This window comes from Boleophthalmus pectinirostris, unplaced genomic scaffold (genome assembly GCF_026225935.1).
Source record: "Boleophthalmus pectinirostris isolate CB_2022bp ecotype Guang Dong unplaced genomic scaffold, ASM2622593v1 HiC_scaffold_17, whole genome shotgun sequence".
In the NCBI taxonomy this organism is placed as follows: domain Eukaryota; kingdom Metazoa; phylum Chordata; class Actinopteri; order Gobiiformes; family Gobiidae; genus Boleophthalmus; species Boleophthalmus pectinirostris.
This window is the reverse complement of record NW_026571115.1, coordinates 37130160-37152659: the sequence shown is the minus strand read 5'-3', so window position 1 is coordinate 37152659 and position 22500 is coordinate 37130160. Positions and strand designations below refer to the sequence as shown.

Sequence of the window (22500 nt, the reverse complement as noted above, 5' to 3'; positions counted from 1 at the left end):
ACCTCCAGAGGTAAACAGACACACTAGTGTGTATGTGAGTGGTGTTGGTTGTGTGTGCAGTGTTCGTTCACACTAATCCGACTGAAAACGGCTCCAGAGACGGAACGATCTGGTGCCTCCAGCTCCACGAGTTCATGTTGGTCCAGATGTGACGGGGACTCCTGAAAACTCTGATACTCTGATGTAGATCTGTCACCGCCAACTCACTCACCCACAAAACACTAAGAGACACAATATCTGTCCATTCATATAAACGTGTGTCTGTGTGTACGACCTGCACACGTATAATCTCTGAAAAGTTTCACATGAACCAACAACACGACAGAAACACAGAACAGACTCAGCATCAGCAGAACAACCGTCTGTCACAGAGAGAACACCCCTCTGTCACAGAGAGAACACTCATATTCCACTGAGTCTCTGTGTCCTTTAGTCCGACAGAAACTGAACCACATCAGACACAAGGAAAGAACTGTTTTTTGGGGGTTTTTTTTAGCACTTAATTTATGCAAATGAGTCATGTGGTTTTAAGTTTAGTTTCTGTAAAACGTAGACAAATGTGCTCAAATCTGTGTGGACAGAGAAGACTTGTGGACACAGAATCGAGTCAGTCGTCACTCTGAGCCGCCTGCTCGTCTTAAAATCCAGTGTTGCGCTAAGTAACAACTGAATCTCATCGTCGGTCCACGAAAAGACTGTTTTTACACTCACCATCTCCCTCGGCTCAAAATCAGCTGCTGCAACTTCAGCTTCAATTTCCTTGTTTTTACCGTTCACGTGACGTCGTGACACCTGCTGGTCACGTGATGAGTGTTTCAGGAGGTTTTGCGTTTCTGTGTGGACAGGGAACTCTTTGATTATGTACTCAGAAATGACTTTTGTGGACGCAGATCATTTTTGATACGATGATACAATGATACGCTGATTTGTTTTAGTGTAAAATGGGTCTCAGCATCAGTTCCAGTTAGAATTATTCAGGTCTTTCTGAATCCCGACAGGATGGTTTCGGTGTCACTGAAGTCCAGGCTTTGTCCATCCATCCAGTGACTTCAGGAAAGTTTCATGGTGCATCCTCTGTCACGTGGAAACAGAGGGAGGACCCAAAACGCAGGACTGCTTCAAAAAATATTTAATGACAAAACCAAAAAATCCAAAACTCGAGACTAAATTGCCATGACAAGAGGCACAGAGACACTCGGACAGAGACAATGGACCAACAAAGGGCAGAGGAGAACACAGCGTATAAATGCACACACATAGACACAGGTGAAACACATTAGGGCGGAGCAAACAATCAAGACAGGAAGTAACAATCAAAAATACAAGGTGACAGGACAAATGTCAAAATAAAACACAAACTACAACCACTACAAAACATGAACCATGACATCCTCCCGGTGTCTCCAAACTTTCTTTCTGCTGCTCGATTTCCGTTTTCAGCTGGAGATTTCACGACTTGCAGTTTGCAATCTGCAGAATCTTTTGTTTTCGGGGGCATTTGTGTTCAGTCTTCACAGGAAACATACAAACCATGAAAAAAAGTGACACTTATAGTCTGAAAATATGGTAAGTAAACGGTTCATATTCGTCGTGTAGAAGGAGAGAGTTTCTTCACGTGAATAAAATGCCGTGCACATTTTACAACGATCACAGAAACATCAGATCTCAGTTTGTGCTTCAGGACGTGCAGATGTTTGTTCAGAACGTTCTTCATATTTTTTGACATTACATTTAAAGCTTCACTGTGTCACTTTCTCCTGTCCTCAGTCTCTCGGTGGACGGCAGCTGCACCAACAGCACCAACAGCAGCCAGGACTCACTGCACAAGAAGAAGAAGAGCATCAAGTCGTCCATCGGGCGCCTGTTTGGAAAGAAAGAGAAAGGACGGATGGGACAACCAGGCAGGGACGGGCCCGCCTCCCTGGGTAAAACTATTATACACACAAATGTACTACATACAAATATACTACATACAAATATACTACATACAAATATACTACATACAAATATACTACACACAAATATACTACACACAAATATACTACACACAAATATACTACACACAAATATACTACATACAAATATACTACACACACATACTACACACAAATATACTACACACACATACTACACACAAATATACTACATACAAATATACTACATACAAATATACTACACACACATACTACACACAAATATACTACATACAAATATACTACATACAAATATACTACATACAAATATACTACACACAAATATACTACACACAAATATACTACATACAAATATACTACATACAAATATACTACACACATATACTACACACAAATATACTACACACAAATATACTACATACAAATATACTACATACAAATATACTACACACACAATATACTACACACAAATATACTACATACACATATACTACATACAAATATACTACATACAAATATACTGCACACAAATATACTACACACAAATATACTACACACACATACTACATACAAATATACTACATACAAATATACTACATACAACTATACTACACACAAATATACTACATACAAATATACTACATACAAATATACTACATACACATACACATATACTACACATACACATATATACTACACACACAAACACACACAATATACTACATACAAATATACTACATACAAATGTACTACATACAAATATACTACATACACATAATACTACACACACATACTACACACAAATACTACTACATACAAATATACTACATACAAATGTACTACAAATACAACATATACTACACACAAATATACTACACACAAATATACTACACACAAATACTACAATATACTACATACAATATACTACACACAATACTACAACAAACATATACTACACATACAAATATGTACTACATACAAATGTACTACATACAAATATACTACACACAAATATACTACACACAAATATACTACATACAAACAAATATACTAGTACTACATACAAAATATACTACATATACACACTATACTACATACAACAAACATATACTACACACAAATATACTACACACACACATATACTACATACAAATATACTACACACAAATATACTACACACAAATATACTACATACAAATATACACAATATACTACATACAAATATACTACATACATACAAATATACTACACACAAATATACTACACACAAATATACTACACACAAATATACTATACTAACATATACTACATACACACAAATATACTACACATACACACACACAATATACTACACACAAATATACTACATCAAATATACTACATACAAATATACTACATACAAATATTACTACACACAAATATACTACACACAATACTACATACAAATATATACTACATACAAATATACTACACACACAAATATACTACACACAAATATACTACATACACTACACATATACTACATACAAATATACTACATACAAATATACTACATACTACAATATACTACATACAAATATACTACATACAATATATACATACATAACTATACTACATACAAATATACTACATACAAAATTATACTACACACACACATATACTACATACAAATATACTACACACAAATATACTACACACTACAAATATACTACATACTAACAAATATACTACATACAAATATACTACACACAAATATACTACACACAAATATACTACATACACACACAAATATACTACACACAAATATACTACACACACAATATACACACAAATACACACACTATACACACAAATATACTACACACACAAATATACACACACTACATATACTACATACAAATATACTACACACAATATTACTACATACAAATATACTACACACAAATATACTACACACAAATATACTACACACAATACAAATATACTACATACAAAATATACTACACACAAATATACTACACACAATATACACAAAATATATACTACATACAAATATACTACACACAAATATACACACTAAATATACTACACATACACAACAAATATACTACATACAAATATTACTACATACTACACACAAATACTACATACAAATATACTACATATACACAACAAATATATACTACATACAAATATACTACACACAAATATACTACACACAAATATACTACACACAAATATACTACACACACATACTACACACCAACATATACTACACACAAATATACTACATACAAATATACTACATACAAATATACTACACACAAATATACTACACACAAATATACTACACACAAATATACACAATATACTACATACTACACAACAAATATACTACATACTACACACAAATATACTACACAAATATACACATATACTACACACAATATACTACATACACACACACTACACACAAATATACTACATACAAATATACTACATACAAATATACTACATACAAATATACTACATACAAATATACTACATACAAATATACTACACACACAAATATACTACACACACATATACTACACACAAATATACTACACACAAATATACTACACACAAATATACTACATACAAATATACTACACACACATACTACACACAAATATACTACACACAAATATACTACACACAAATATACTACACATATACTACATACAAATATACTACATACACATACTACTACACACAATATACTACATACCAAATATTACTACATACAAAATACTACACACAAATACTACACACACAAATATACTACACACACACATACTACACACAAATATACTACACACACTACTACACACAATATACTACACACAAATATACTACATACTACATAACTAACACAAATTATACACACACACATTATACTACACACAAATATACTACATACATACTACACAAATATTCTACACACAAATATACTACACACAAATATTACTACACACACACACACACACACACACACACACACACACACACACACACTACACACAAATATACTACACACACATACTACACACAAATATACTACTACACACACAAATATACACAATATACTACACACACATATACTACACACACACATATACTACACACACACATATACTACACACACACAATACTACACACAAAATATACTACACACAAATATACTACATACACACTATACTTACACACAAATATACTACACAACACATACTATACTACACACAAATATACTACACACACACACTACACACAAATATTACTACATACAAATATACTACACACAATATATACTACACACTACAACTACACACACAAATATATACTACATACAACAATATACTACATACACACACATATACTACACACAAATACTACACACAAATATACTACACATACTACACAAATATACTACACACAAATATACTACACACAAATATACACAATATACTACACATACTACAACAAATATACTACACACAAATATACTACACAAATATACTACATACAACACACATATACTAACACACATACTATACTACACACAAATATACTACACACAAATATACAACATATACTACACACAATATACTACATACAAATATACTACATACAAATATACTACACATATACTACACACAAATATACTACATACAAATACTAATATACTACACAAATATACTACATACAAATATACTACACACACAACAAATATACTACACACAATATACTACACCACAATATACTACAACACAAATATACTACACACACATATACTACACACAAATATACTACACACAATATACTACTACACACAAATATTACTACACACAAACACAATATACTACACACACATACTACACACACATTACTACTTACACAAATATACTACACACAATATACTACATACAAATATACAAATATACTACACAAAATACACTACATACACATACTACACACAAATATACTACATAATACACAAAAATATATAAACACACAAATAACACAAATATACTACATACAAAATACTACACAAATATACTACAAATATACTACACACAAATATACTTACACACAAATATACTACACACAATACTACACACAATATACTACATACACAACAAATATACTACAACACAAATATACTACACACAAATATACTACATACACAATATACTACACATACAAAATATACTACATACAAATATACTACACACAAATATACTACATACAAAATATACTACACACAAATATTACTACACTATATACTACACACAAATATACTACACACAAATATACTACACAAATATACTACACACTACTACACCTACAATATACTACACACAAATACTACTACAAATACACAAATATACTACATACATACTACACACAAATATACTACACACAATATACTACACACAAATATACTACACACAAATACACACAAATATATACAAATACTACACAATATACTACACACAAATATACTACACACAAATTACACAACTACACTACACACACACAATATTACTACATACAACAATATACTACACACAAATAACTACACACAAATATACTACACACATATACTACACATACTACATATACTACACACATACTACACACAATATACTACACACACATACTACACACAAATATACTACATACAAATATACTACACACAAATATACTACACAATACAAATACACAAATACTACACACAATATACTACATACACACTACACAAATATACTACACACACATACTACACACAAATACTACACTACACAATATACTACACACACATACTACACACAAATATACTACACACACAATATACTACACACACATATACTACACACAACACACATACTACACACAAATATACTACACACAAATACACACAAATATACTACATACAAATATACTACACACAATACTACACACAATATACTACATACAAAAATAACTACAACACACAATATACTACACACACAATATACTACACAAATATACACACACAAATATACTACACATACTAACTATACTACACACAAATATACATACAACACTACACACACAAAATATACTACACACATATACTACATACAAATATACTACACACACATAATACTAAAATACCTACTACAGACAAATATTACTACACACAAATATACTACACACAAATATTACTACACGCAAAATAACTACATACAAATTATACTCAATCTTGCATCAAACAGGTACTACTACACTCACATATTAATAGATGATTTATTTTTTACTACGTAGACATAAAGCGAGGTCTTGTGCTAGAGCACCAAACCCTATTATCACTACTCTTTACGACTATTCGTTATGCTTCAACCACACATAGCTAATAGTAAGCTATGATGATATACGTACCGGTACAAGTGTGCACAACACAAGACATTCCATCATGCTACATCACACACATTTTCCGCGTAGTCTACTCCAGAATGGTATACTACACACAAATGATCACTAACGACACGTTCGTAACACACACCATAGTAAACTTACATTACAAAACGGCCATACTGACTATTCACAACAAGTACTACATGCGCCACAAGTATGCTGAACATTTTTTACAGAAGATTACTTCACGAGCACAATCACTCTACCAGTTATTAATCCACCACATTTGACTATAACTACACACAAATATTATTCGTGCACTACACTATACTACACACTAAATCTGTCCTCCTAACACCATACAAACATTATACCCTGACTGATTCAATAATTCTAGCAGACAACACAAAGTGCCATATTTACTGAGACATACACAGAGTAAGCTGTTGATACTTTATCTACACACTACTACACTACTACCCACCTATCACAACTACTACACACTAGCACTCTCGCTACTTCATAAGGTATATTCTACGTACACATTAAGCAGTCCATACTTACTTTGCGCAAAACGCTGTCGATCAATATCCTGATCTACACACGCAAAATCATTAGCTCAAGAACGTGCGACATCATCATCGAGAGGAAAGAAAGATTTATGAATATACTCTTATCAACTTTAACTCATAAGATTATAAGACTAACACAGCACAAAAATTCTGATATAACATTACAACACAAAAAGATATACTGACATCATCGATAACTACACACTATCTAAATGTTCAGGTATCTCATAACTAACCAAGATATACGACTTCACTCATTGATACTCAACAACAAACAATAGATACTGTACACACAAGGCTCACAGCAACAGGCACGTAGATAAGCAAGGAACGAAGATTTTTTTCACCTACACAACACCTAACTTACCACAAAGTGAATTGGAGCTACTCAGCTATATACGACTGAGTACAATACTGATTAGGCTATCACACAACCCTAATACTACAATTACAAAGTCACTTACGCCCCAGAACTCATAACGAGAAAATAAGCACGCAGTCTACTAGCTACAGCACGAGTTAGAATTATGTTCACTATTCACACAAATATTATACATACACTATAACAAGTTATACTTATGACCCAATACCAGATCTGCATTACACACATAACCCAATGAATACTACAGCTACTAATACTAAATATACTCTCGCATCTCTCTGGAATCTGATAATATATTTACTACATCCACTTACTTAATTTTAATGTATCTAAATACGCACTATTTATCTATACACCAAACCATAATTCCTTTCCTTTTTACTTTTACTCATATATTTATTTTATTTTTATTCTTTACCACAGCTAGAAATATTACAGAGTAAGTAATAGGTCTATATAGCTGCATTTGCACTAATTTAATGGACTACGATGGAAGCGGAAATACAGTAAAATGTCAGCGGGCTCTCAAATATGTACTACAATACAGCAGTAAGAGGTGAATCTACTACCACAAATATTTACTACACACCAAAATCATAAAATATACTACACACAAATATACTACAACCACACAATATACCTCATGAATTCACAACTCTGTAAGTATTCTACACACAAAAGTTAAAAAAGTAAAATAAACACTAAACCCCATTTTATCACCTAAAAAAAACAACACCATTTATACTAGGCGCTTTACACCCAAAAAGCTCATAAAGTTAGATTTTTTCTGATGTTCTATCTCTAAAGATTATACTACATACAAATATACTACACACAAATTATATTATGCAATATTACTATTTTGATCATTTAAGCCATCTTAGAATGTAGTTATACCTTCATACAATAAACCTTAACACAATCTGTGAGACTTGGGGTTTATTCCATTCCATCTTCACACATTTTGATTATCTATTACCTCTTTATCATACGATACATTATAATACACCATAAATGTTTAACATTCTGCTCCAAAAGCTTAAACTCGACATATCTGTACACTACACAAACTTGTGATGGTCATTATTTACTACCATACAAATATTTGCTAGACCATGATATATGTGTATTTTCATTAAAAGATATATCACTCAGGCTGTTACCTCATTTAACCTATATTACTTATACGTAAACGATTTGGCAATTCTAATGGCTCATCGAAAACACTCAATCCAAATTCATTTAGTAAAGCTGTGATCGTGAGTTCTCAAAACATCCTGAAATAACTACCCATAGCATAACAAATAATTATCATTAATCGATACAATATAACAGGTATATATAGATCTAGAAGTGTCTTCTCTAGCTATTTATGAATTAGACGAAGAAACACATACAGCCAAAAATATTTAACTCACATACGGTTCTTGCGATGAATATGAAACAACTAAACAAACAACATCCAAAAATGTTTTTATGATACTACTCAATTCACAAATAATCAGATAATACTACACACATAAATATGCACGTTACCAACCATCATTCGGTGTATCTATATACAAATTACAAACAGAGATACTCACTAGTTAGCAATACTAAAATTAATCTTCATATTGAGATGATACAAAATTGCAGTAGTGACTAAGAGACCATGGTGGATTACGACTAACTCTAACGTGAACACTACATGCTATACTTCATCCTCAGCTAGGACAATCAGGTCCAGAGGTAATAACATGGAACAACACATATTTGAACTCCACTGACTCCAATGGGTCTTCAATTTGTGTGCGTTAAGCACGGGACCTACTACGTCATACCATACAAACTGAACTACTTTGATACAGTCCACAATGTATATGCTGCATGACCATCCCAAACAGAGATTACCTACTTCCCCGTGAATAATGTGTGAGTCACTAAACACCCCACCAAACAAGACTGCAGGTAGTACATGAACATAACCTGCAGCTACATCACATCCATATTACTACATCACAAATAAATATACTTATGCTAATTTAGTCTCGATCTAATATCAATGGTACTACACACGCAGATAAGAGTACCTTTTAATGACTACCACATCATTACTCAGCTTACATTTTATTTTTTTAATAAAATATCTCTTGGAGTAGTTTTTCAGAACAATAGCTTTTAATATGCTATCATTTGACAAATATATCATAATCAACTTAGGACAGACTACATCACAAAATATACTATACATACAATATACTACAACACAAATATTACTACATACACTGGTAACGTTACTGCTTTGGGTGACCATAAAGAATTTGTTACCTCTACTACTTACTGTAGACACGTCATAGCTAAGAATATATACACAAGCATTAATATATGTACACACTATGAACAATGCTCATCCTCTACCGATTATCAGGTTTAGTAATTTATCTAATTATACTACTACAGCTAGCCATAGGTCCTGAAATTCCAGATTGCTGACTTTAAGATGCATATGACTCATAATTTTCCAAAACATTACATGAAATTATTCAGTGATAATTTCGCTACATATAAATGTATATTCTTCTATTCTCTAACATTGAAGTAGTAAGATTATCTTTACACCTACAAATAACTTTTTTACTCTTTGATTGTAGTATATGATCATAACATCCAAACACTGTGAATAAGTGATCAGATAGCTATCAAAAAATAATAATATTACATACACACAACTTAGTATTACTACATTTTACAATTTGTATAACTTTATCTCTCAGTTAGCTTGTATTTTTTTCAGAATCAAAACATTATTTGACGTTACACACAAGCTTTACTCTTCTCATGTCTGATGTTTGATATTAAGTACACTATTGGCCCAGAGTACTTACACACAAAACATTAGTGGAATGTCTACAATCAAAAGTATAAATAGATTCTACATGTTACAAGTACTTATCATACATCATATTAAGATACTGCATTTTTAATGAGTACGTACATGCAAATATACTACACACAAATTACTTAAGTTTTGACATATTCTTCAACAAGTATGTACTAGCATACACATTTTCTTTTTTTTTATTACACTTATCTCTCATTTACAATTCATACATCTATGTAGAAACATACATTATCACATAAATTACTATTTATTCTCACCAATTTACATACTTTATTGGTATGATACAGGAATTGAAATCTGTGTACAAAAGCATAACAAATTTTTATATGGATACTTTGAAACAACAAAAGCTGTGATAGAGTTGGTTACCTTTAATGTATATAATAGTTACCACTTACAAGATTTTTGATGACATAACACCACAATATACTACACACTAAATATAACATAAAACACACTATAACAAATAAAAAGTCAAGCTAGTAAGAAATACAAAAATCAGATCTTAGATTTACCATTGCAAACTTCTGTATCAAACTAATACAAATTCAACACAATATATTCTATACTCAATACAAAATCTATACACATTTTACAAAACAACCTTATTAATATACATAAACAAACTAGGTACATTTAATTCTTTCTACTTACAGGCACAAAAATTATTTCATGAGCATATCATACTTTTCTAACCTTAGATGATTACTATTATACTCGACCACACACATTATTACTCAGCACATAATCCTTGTTAACTTACACACAGTAACTTTAACCTAAAATCATTAGACTCACATCTCTTACCACCACTATGACTCCCACACACATATCTATCTACACACACATATAGTTACTTCAACATTATCAAACCCAAACACACAACTAGATATTAGAATCATTTGACAAAATATTACTTTCCATCAAGAAACTCTAGTGGTACTATATTATACAATACATAAATCCCACGCTTTCTTTTCTTTATTTCTATTACCCAACATTACTTTTGATACGACTACTACACACAAGCCAGAATTTTTCTGAGGATATACTACATGACTCAAAACTCTCGAGATACTTTCATCATATATTTTTTATCAATAACCCATCACTACTAAACACAGACAGTATGAATCCTTACAGCCACCAAATATACTAATACAAATCTATACTACATCGACATAACTCATATAGCTATGATGCGTACAAAACCTCACTACTAGTACCACACAGTAATCTATGACTGTCCTTATAAGCTACCCACTACTTGAACTACAGTGCATAATAATAGATACACCAACCACAACAACTATACAAATTATATAAAATCTAGCTAAACTTGTAGAAGTCAGACAGAGGTGACATACATCCACTACAATCCTGCTCTCTAATAATTTCCTATGAGAACACAATAATTCATATCTCAACACTAACAATGCAGCGAATATATAACGTAACATCACAGTGATATATATCATATCATGACATTAACTTAAAATTTAACTACTTGCATTTTCACCATTTAGTAAGACTTGACATAACAAACTATAAATACTACTCACAATATACATGATTTCATACAAATATCTACATAATTTAGCCAGCGATACTACAGAGTAAAATATACTACATACAAATATACGCCACTAGTGCCTACCACTCAATATACTATTATCATCCCATAATCCCATACAACACCACAATAGGTCAGGATCAGAATACACTAGACGGTTTGCAGGAACCCTGGAAGATGTAGACCGAGCACCAGCCAATCAGTGAAGAGCTCAAACAACCCAAGTTAAGATAGCAGACTGCATACACTATCCTCCTTCGGACTTCCTTTGTTCAAATACAAACTTCGCATTTTTATTTGCACACCTAATTAAATTCTCATGATTATCTACAATCATTCCGCAGAAACAACAAATGATATTCTTAGACTCTAGACACTACAGATATATCTACTCATCAAACATACACTGCATTTGTTATTGTTAGTTAGCTGCTAGTCGGCACATTACAATATTTGGACAGTCGTTCCCTCCGACACACACACACACACCACGCCATTACACACATACATGACAAACCAAATTATACTACACAAGCAAAAGCAATATTAGCTTATAAATAAACACAAAAGTTACCCGTATACTACATACAATACTACTATACTCGACACATACCAGTGTTATACTACACACACATACTTACACACAAATATAGCTCGACACACGAACTCCTACTACATGCAGCACAGTACAAGGTATACTACGCAGTCTCACTACTCCACTCACATAGTAATTGAATACATACACTACACACAGCCACACTCGATAGCAACACGACCTCACAGTTACCCAACATTACTACACACAAATATACTTACACACAAAAATCCACATTACATACTAAATACATAATTAATCCTAACCACATACTAATTGTTGTCTTTTACATTTCTTAGACAAAATATTATGTGATTAATCTCAAATATCTATACATACAGTTATACTTAATACATACATGTGAGCTATATCCCCATCAGTGGTAACGGATAGGGTCTCATGTTACTTACATACACAACTATACTACACCACGCAAATATACTACACACAAATCATACTACACACCAAGTCCTATGTACTCAGTACTCAGCAATAGGTCTATGGTTACTTTTATATCTACTAGTTCATGCAACACATTAACAAGCAAACGATCCAAAAATCATACTCTTAAGCTTATTGCAGGAAAGGGTTCATGTTCGTGTGCCGTGAATGGTTTGACATTTTTAGTATCTATATCGATATTTTAAATGATCGAGACAGGTTTTTAGGTAACATCGTTCTATATCGTGGTCATTCTGATCACAAACTTAATTGAGTTTAAGTACTCGAACTTATCTATTGATTATTTTCACACTTTGACAAATATATATATAATGTCTTTATTAGTACATATGAAATGGTATTTCTTCGGCTCTGACCATATTCAAATGGCCATCTCCCCTTCTACTTGGGGTTACGCTCACCATAGTTATATCCTGGACTATAGCCTCCAAAAGCAGTGTTGAGCATCTGGGACCATGGTGTAATGCATAAGTTAATTTCTGTAAATATACTTTAGAATACGAATTTATCGTGCAATATTTGATAGCTCATGACATTTACATTAATTTCTGTAGACTTAACTGAGTGTTCCCGCGTCACCAGTGTTTAGACAATGGCAAATTTAAAAAGTTATGTCACACAACTTGATCTGGTTGAACATATGCTGTTAAATAGCATCTACACTAGTCAAGGTAGCACTCAAATTTGATATTAATGCATCCCTACTCCAGAGACATTGTATATGATGCCTATAGGGAAATTAATATAGCTTAAACATTGACAAATAGACCCTGTAATGGCAACTGCGGGCCAGCCTGTATTCACTTTGTATTTTGTGGAATATATTGTCATATAATTGAAATCTATGGATCTAAATAACTCTGCATCCTGATCAGTCCTAATGATTTATACGCGACCTGATTTTGATACATAGCACAGCTATATCTCTCGACTTCCTCCATAATTTATTCCCGTCATTAGGGTCGCTTCGGTGAGCTAATTTCCCCACGTCTTTTGATGTTGATCTTTCTTCATGGCCTCTCATATAAAATTATCTCCTTTCGATTTTCATCCAAATGACTTCTGCAGCGCTGTCCTCTGGCAAGTCGCGAGCGTTTTCGTCGTGTGTGCGCTGTCAGTTATACTGTGGTGGCTCGTGCTCGTTGTGGTGTGTCAGAGACAGGAAGCGAGTGTCCAGATGACCTCTGAGTAAAACCGGGACTCTGGGAACCTGCCGGAGTGCGCGCAGGATGACGGCGATCGGCATGCACCATAGGGGGAGCCGTTAGTGAGTCTCAAGTGCATTTCGCCTCGATGTAAATTCTGAGATTGCAGTCTTTCTCTGCTTTCTTCCGAGGGGCAGTCAGGGGAAAAACTACACTATAGGTTCTGTGGATTCACACGCTTTTAACACAATGTATGAAGTTATACAATTCACAAGCTCGCTTTTACTTATATTTTTTTTTTTTTTTACGATTAATCACCTTTTCATATACTCGCACTATACGGGTAACACTACAACAGCTAGACGGCGATATTCATGTAGGCAGTAGATCTGGTTAGATGTGTAGTGTGTCCGCAAGGCATTCATAAAGCCATGCTATTGGGTGTGAGCATGTACGGTAACTCTGGCCTAGCATAATTCAACTTTAGGTTTCTCTTGTAGTGCATGATCGTATATGCTACCGTATCTTCTAGCAAGTCATAACTGATAGTACTCTATGATATACTCACTCTGTGCTTGCTGCTGTTTGATGATAGAGGAAATATCCTACGCGGAGTGTGTTTTCCTGCTCTATGTTTCATTTGCTCTTTCTCATACTGGTGTTTCGCGACTAGGTCAGAATCATGAAGTATACGGCATTGTCAAGCAACCCTTGGCAATTGTGTGCTTGGCGGTTTCGTTGTCCACCAACCATGGGTCAGCGAAGAGCTCCATACATCTGTCTGTTTTCTGTCTCTGGTGAACGAATTTGCTCCGTTATGAATCGAGGATTTAAAGCGGGTACACAAAGAATGTTTGGTTGATATTTTATCTGTGGAAAGACCGTTATTGCCCTTCTTTTCTTTACGGGATTTTGGGAAAAGCTTGGTGTTAATAGTGCACAAGCATATTGATCTTTTCTAAATGACATTAGGCTGTACTTTGCACTTAAGCGATAAGCAGAATTTCTAAATGCTGTTGAGGGCACGACTGTTCTAATGAAGTGACGACCATGCTTCTGACATCAGGATCCTAGCGAGAAGTACGCCAGTTCTATTCCAACTTGGTGATCTGTGATGTTTTTATTAGTTGTTTGAAAATAAGACTATCTCCATTTCTTATTTTAACGCAGTTTACAAAGGTGGCCAACTCTTTCAGTAGTATATCATAACATCTTTCGTCTACTGGAGGGTCTTCTCTAAACTATGTACATTCAGATCCCTTGCTTGAAATTGTAACTAGTATGTACTCTTCTGAGTAATCTATTATGAGACACTTATTACTCAGTACTAGGGTATGGCCTATCTAAGCTGAGAGAGATTGATAGATTACTATTATTGATCGCGTTTGAGGGAAATTACTCAGTAATTTATTGGAATAGACTTTATCCATAACACCATATTCTGACCTTTTCTCCTTGATAGTGTGTGACCTCTGTATTGCGTCCATTGAGTTGCCTGATCAGTGTGAGTTGTCTCTTGGTTACTTCATTCCTTCTCTGGTGTCCACTCAGCCCACCTCCACCTCTACTTGGTGGATCGTCCTTATGGCGTCTCACTAATCAAATACTGGTTTCTTGTGTATTGAGTTCTTCTCTGCTCATGCTGGGCTTTGTCACGGCTGCCTGATTCGCGTTCCTCTAATCCCCTCCTAGGCTACGGCTCTCTGCACATGGATTCTAGCTAATCTACATTACTCAGACACAGGTGTGATTATGTCCCTCGGTCTTAATTCTACAAGTGCTCTCTCGTCCTCTCGCGCTTGTTACAAGGACACAATAGTTGATATGTGCTAAAATTGTACTCTTTTGGGGACTATTGTCCATGTTGTGTTTTCAATGACTGTTTCCTTCACTCATGTGGGTGAGATCTCAGTCGTATCTTCTGGATCACTCAAAGTGACCTCTGAAATATTCTACATACGGAACATTTTTTAGTATCCCTCTGGCCTTTCTGTTTCATTAGAGTTGGTTATTCCCGTTCTGGCTGTGTGATTTTTTTTCAATTTAGGATCATGTTGTCTCTTCTAATCTGCAGTTTGTGTTGTGCATTATTGGGTTCTTCCTGGGCTCTCGCCGCTTGCTTTCTCTTTGTAGTGTTCATTGTTAGAGGATCTCCAAGATTCTCCACGCTACTCTGGATGTGTCTCTATTCTATGGTTTTTCTCTATGGTGCCTATTCCCTTACTAGTACGCCTCTGGGTGGTCTTTCACTCGGCATATACTCTCTTACAGGTTCATGTGTTCTATGGCTCTTAACTCTCTACATCTAGGGTGATACTATCAGTACTCGAGAGTCTCCTTTCTGGTTTGTTTTCATGGTTCTTCTGGTGTTTCATGCGTTCTTCTCTCTGGTATTATTTAACAAATGATGTCTCTATGTGTTTGTCTTCTGTTGTGTGTGTCAATGGTTACGTTTCTGGTGTTTCTATGGTTCTTCTTGGTGTCTTATATTGACTTTCTTCTTCTTAGTGATGTGTGGTCAAATGTGAATTCATCTCTCCCTCTTAGGGTAGTTGGCATCAATTTTACATTATGATACTCTCTCTTCTTATAGTGTTTTGTGTATCCCTAGAACATGAACGCTTACTTACGAATACCATAGTTTTTTCTCTCTCTGAAAGGCAGTGGGCCGTCCTGATCACGTCAAGGGTCTCCCCTTATACAGTCTTGCATCCTCCTTTCCTTTGTCTGGTGTTAACTAGCGCATCTTGCCTTAACACCGTACAGAGAAAAATATCTATGTACAGTATTAATGAGCTCCAGATGATCCGTGTAAGCACGCAGGCCTCAAATTGGTCCCTGTAGAAATAGTCTTGAATTGTTATAGACTTTGAGATTCACTTTTATGGGGTGAAATTTGTGTCACATTGATTCTGTTTTAACTGATAATGACATGAAATACATTTATTCAGAAAGATAATTTAAAGGAATATTCCAGGCAAAGAAATAACAAACATCACCTGAGAAGTTCTACTGTGCACCTTTGAGAAACCTTTAAAGTATTACGCTATTTTCTGATCTACAGTATATTTATAATTTTGTCTGCTCATCAAAAACATACACATGGTTATTTTGTTTCATTCACACATGTTTAACCCACAAACCTGAGTTCTTCTCTCAAATGGGAAAACACTCTATGACGGGGTGGGCAAACGTTTTGACTCATGGGCCACAAAGGGTTCTAAAATTTGATGGAAATGCTGGACCAGAAGCAGATGGATGGAGTTTTTTGGTAATCCACCTCATAAAAGAGAAAAAAATTACATGATTACATTATTGAAATATCCCATAATTGAAAATCATTACAAGGCATCACAACAAAATATCTGTCTTTCAAATCCCACGGTATTTACTATTTACTGAAATAACTTTTAAAAACACTGAAAATCATTATTATTATTCAAGTTTGGCAGGCTGGATTAAAAAGATTAAAGGGCCTCATATGGCCCCGGGCCATAGTTTGCCCACCCCTGCTCTGTGATGTCCTGTGGTAATACAAGAAAATGCTCCACTCTGTTTTTAAACTCAATACACCTTCAGTAGAGTCATTAAGATTATCTTAGCTCTGGAATTTCTATAATCTACTGAACTAAAGCTAAAAGGTAGCTGTTACCTTGAAAACTATCACTTAATGATGTCACAAGCTGGTGAAGAGCATTTTGAGCTTTGGAGATGTAGACAGACTAATAATGCAGGATTACTCAAACATGTTTGAATGCAACAAAAAAATAACATAACTCCAGGTGTGTTTTTGTTGGGGTAACAACATTATAACATGACTAAAAGCTCATAACAGCCAGTTTCTCATAATATAGGACCTTTAACGACTTTGACTCCAATATTGAGACACACATACGTTTCTGATTGGTGATAGGACTGCAGACAAAAACAAGTGCTTAAACTCACATAGATTGCATAGTGGAATACTGCTTTATTTGGACAAATATGTTAATAGTGCATGCTTGTGTTTGGTTCCACAGGAGACTGGATACTGGTTCATCTTCCACCATGAGCCCACGGGCCCTTCTGAAGGCATGTACAAACCCGGGCGGACAGAGCTCACCCCCATGGGACTGTTCATCAACACAACCGGGCACACTCCAACTACAGGGTCAGTTCATACCAGTGCTTTTTAGGATTACCTAAGGCAATATTTGACTTTCCAATTCTGTTTAAACCAGATGTACAGTATAGAAGGGTTAAACTATGTCTAAATTAGTGATAAAGTAGGATTTAATACATGAAGAATTGTGAGTATTAGCAGTTTTGTCCCTTTAGACTCAAGATTTTTGAAAGACAAGCCAAAATGTGCAGCATTACAAGTTTGAGAACCAAATATTTGTTTGTAGAAATTTTGACCAGTTTGTTTATTTCTATATACTTCCATGTGTGGTTCTGCATCTTGTTAAAGCACCTCTAGTGACAGTGTATGTGTGCTGCAGGCTGGGATGATCCTGGACAATGGAGTCAAAACCACTGAAGCCAACAACAAGGACAAGCGGCCCTACCTGTCTCTGGTGGGATCCAGGTACAGCTACACTGTGTAACTTCTGGTGGAAGGTTCACAACCTGCTTCAATGTCTAAATGAAGATGGCTTTGCTTTGCCTAGAATATATAGCAGTAATGATGCGATCCAGCCCAGGCAAACATTTTCTTCTTGAACAATACGAGTTCCAACCTTAGAATGATCCAGTAAAATAAGGAATTTTAACTGCATATGAATGTTTCTAAAAAATAAAAAATCAGATTGCAATTTGAGTATTTTTGACTCTGAGATTATGTAGGCAATTGTAGTATTTGTAATTTGTAATATTTAAAAAAAATAAAAAAAATCATGCAGATCTTCCTTCCCATGTGTTTTTTTCTGTTTTTGTGCCCAGGTATGGCCCTCACCAAGATGCAGACCCCTTGAAACCTCGGGTCCCAGCTCGGATCCACCGCTTCATCGCCTACAAGAACATGGACCAGGGAGCGTGGCTGAGAGGAGGAGACGTGTGGTGGTTGGACGACTGCCAGTCAGTATCAGTCCTCAAGTCTGACAGATAAAACTACATTCTGTGGTGTCAAGAGGAATGTTTCACTGAACCTAATATTTGTATTTTTGTAGATTTGCAGATAACGCCATTAGCCTGACTCTGGCCAGGTAAGAGTGTCACACATTCTTACACATTCTGTGGTCAATATGACATACCTTATTATTATGATGTTACATACCCAAAATGTGCACTGTGTAGCTTGTGGTGGAGGGTTTGCCACTTACTTGTCTCTGCAAGTTTTTCACAAATGTTTTTAGCAATAAAAACACCTGCAAATGTATTGCCTATACTGTTGAACATACCAGGCAAAGCAAGAACATATCCATGGAGATATTGCATGTGGCGGAACCCCCACCAGAATTTTAACGTCAAGTTCTATTATGATGTATTATTACTGTGGCTGCAAGATTAAACTTCATTTGAATGGTCACAGTCAGACATATGCAAATGCTGCAATTATTTAGGCTGTGTAATCTTTTCTTCAGCAAATGCTGTCTTCATGGGTTTGAATAAATCTGCTGACCCTGTACTTTAGAGCTCTACAAACATGGTCTGCACTGCATAATGTGATCCCTGCATTAACCCTAGCAGTTTTTTATATGCTCATGAACAAAAACAGTGCACTGTGAACTTGATCTTATCTTTAATGTTTAATGTGTTATGATGTATGTAACCATGGCTCTGCTGGTGTGTTAGTGGAGGTACGTTTCCAGATGATGACGGCTCCCACCAGCAGGTGGTGAACTCTTTGTTTGTGGGAGAGAGTGACAACAGAGGGAGCTTCCAGCCTGGCACTGTGTGGGGCCCCGGGGGTATGGACCTCAAGGGCCGCTCTCTGCCTCACGCCGTGTAAGTCTTCCTAACACATAGCCCACATTTACACTTAAAAGTTTAGTTAAAAACTGAAATCTGTTTGTTTGGTCAGAATAAAACAGAATAGTGTTTCTGAACATTTCTGGTTGTCTGCAGTTCTAGAGCTTTATTAATTTAGGGTCTCTTTTTATACACAGTTTTGTCCTCCTTTGGGTAAGTCCCTAGTTAGAATGACTGTAGCAATGGTAACGTCCTATTGTCTTAGCTTTCATTTGGACTTGGAATAGTCTTTTATGGACCTAAATTGGAAAAACAAATCTTTTCTTATGTGGTACTTGGCGTGAAAAGTTTGCAAGCCACTGGAATACGTCAGCTTTAATATCACTGTGTAGCCTGCATCAAATGTGCTATGCAGTCAGTGCAGCATCAACAAATAAAATATGAACAGCGTAAAATCTTGGCTGGCCAGGCTAGGTAAAAAAATGCTACTGAAAATGTACATTCACATTTTAAAGATTGTTAAATGTGCTATGCCATTGTAGACGTAACTTTTGCAGAATAATTGAAGTAGCCTGAGAGCTGTAAAGAGAGACATGAGACTGAAATAACTCTCAGTACTTTGTGGTAGCATGGTCCATTCAAGTCTGACCATGCTTGCTTTGTAGGGAATATTATACCTTTGATGACTTACCTGCCAGTAATGAAGGTTTAGAAATGAAGGGTAGTAGTGTTGTCACTACAATACTAAAATTTCAAACTCAGTTTCGATACTAAGGAATAGACTTGATAAATCAATACTGCTTCCGATACCACGATGAAAGTAGAAAACCCTTTTAATTTAGACAATAGAATGTGATTTTTAACATTAAATCATAGTACTTTCTTTTATGTTACAATGCTCTCTTATATCTGTGCAATCCTTCAGTGGTACAGGTAGGTTCCATAGTGGTCCATGGGTGTATATACTAATCTGTGTGCTCTTCTTATACTTGTTCTGATACAGCACAAAATCATTCTAAAGCTATTCAGGAAAGATTCATCTCTGCCTTGTAAATGTGACTTTTTTAGTATCGATATCTGCTCAGAAGAGTGTCTAGTTTAGATACTAATTTTAGTTTCAACTTGTATCAGATTTTTTATACTTCTGCGAACCTAAAGGATAGTGTGCCGTTGAATAGTGAGTGAACGTGAGTTTGGATAACATAATAATCTTACATGTGTCTCTTCCCTCAGAGACTTTCCATTGCGAGGTATGCAGGTGTACGACGGGCCCATCCGCGTCCATAACTGCACCTTCCGTAAGTTCGTGGCTTTAGATGGACGCCACACCAGCGCCCTCGGCTTCAGGCTCAACAACTCCTGGCAGAGCTGTCCAAACAACAACGTGTCCCAGCTCACCTTTGACCAAGTCCCGGTCAGTCATACAGGGGAGTTGATGGGGGGACAAAGGGGTCTGTTGTCCCAGGCATCAGGGTCTTAGGGGCCCAGAAAGAGACCCTCTTCTTATAAATGTATATACATATCATGGTCAAAATCTGTACAAAATCAAACAATTTTCTAGAATTGCACAGTGGTGGAGGAAGTACTCAGTCAGTTTTGTTATTTAAGTAAAATTGCAGATACTG

The 22500-nt window shown here is 34.9% G+C and overlaps 1 protein-coding gene and 1 long non-coding RNA gene across 2 annotated transcripts in view; both read left to right on the top strand.

Moving 5' to 3' along the window:
• Nucleotides 1-22500, top strand: part of ppfia3 (PTPRF interacting protein alpha 3) — an 87288-nt gene that overhangs the window by 34364 nt on the left and 30424 nt on the right. Inside the window, 1 exon segment of the mRNA XM_055153116.1 lies at nucleotides 1768-1925. Coding sequence (XP_055009091.1) covers nucleotides 1768-1925 — 158 coding nt within the window.
• Nucleotides 19046-19975, top strand: LOC129408602 (uncharacterized). The gene is made up of 3 exons (XR_008632032.1): nucleotides 19046-19136; nucleotides 19468-19553; nucleotides 19907-19975. It is a non-coding gene; the product is annotated as an uncharacterized LOC129408602 (long non-coding RNA).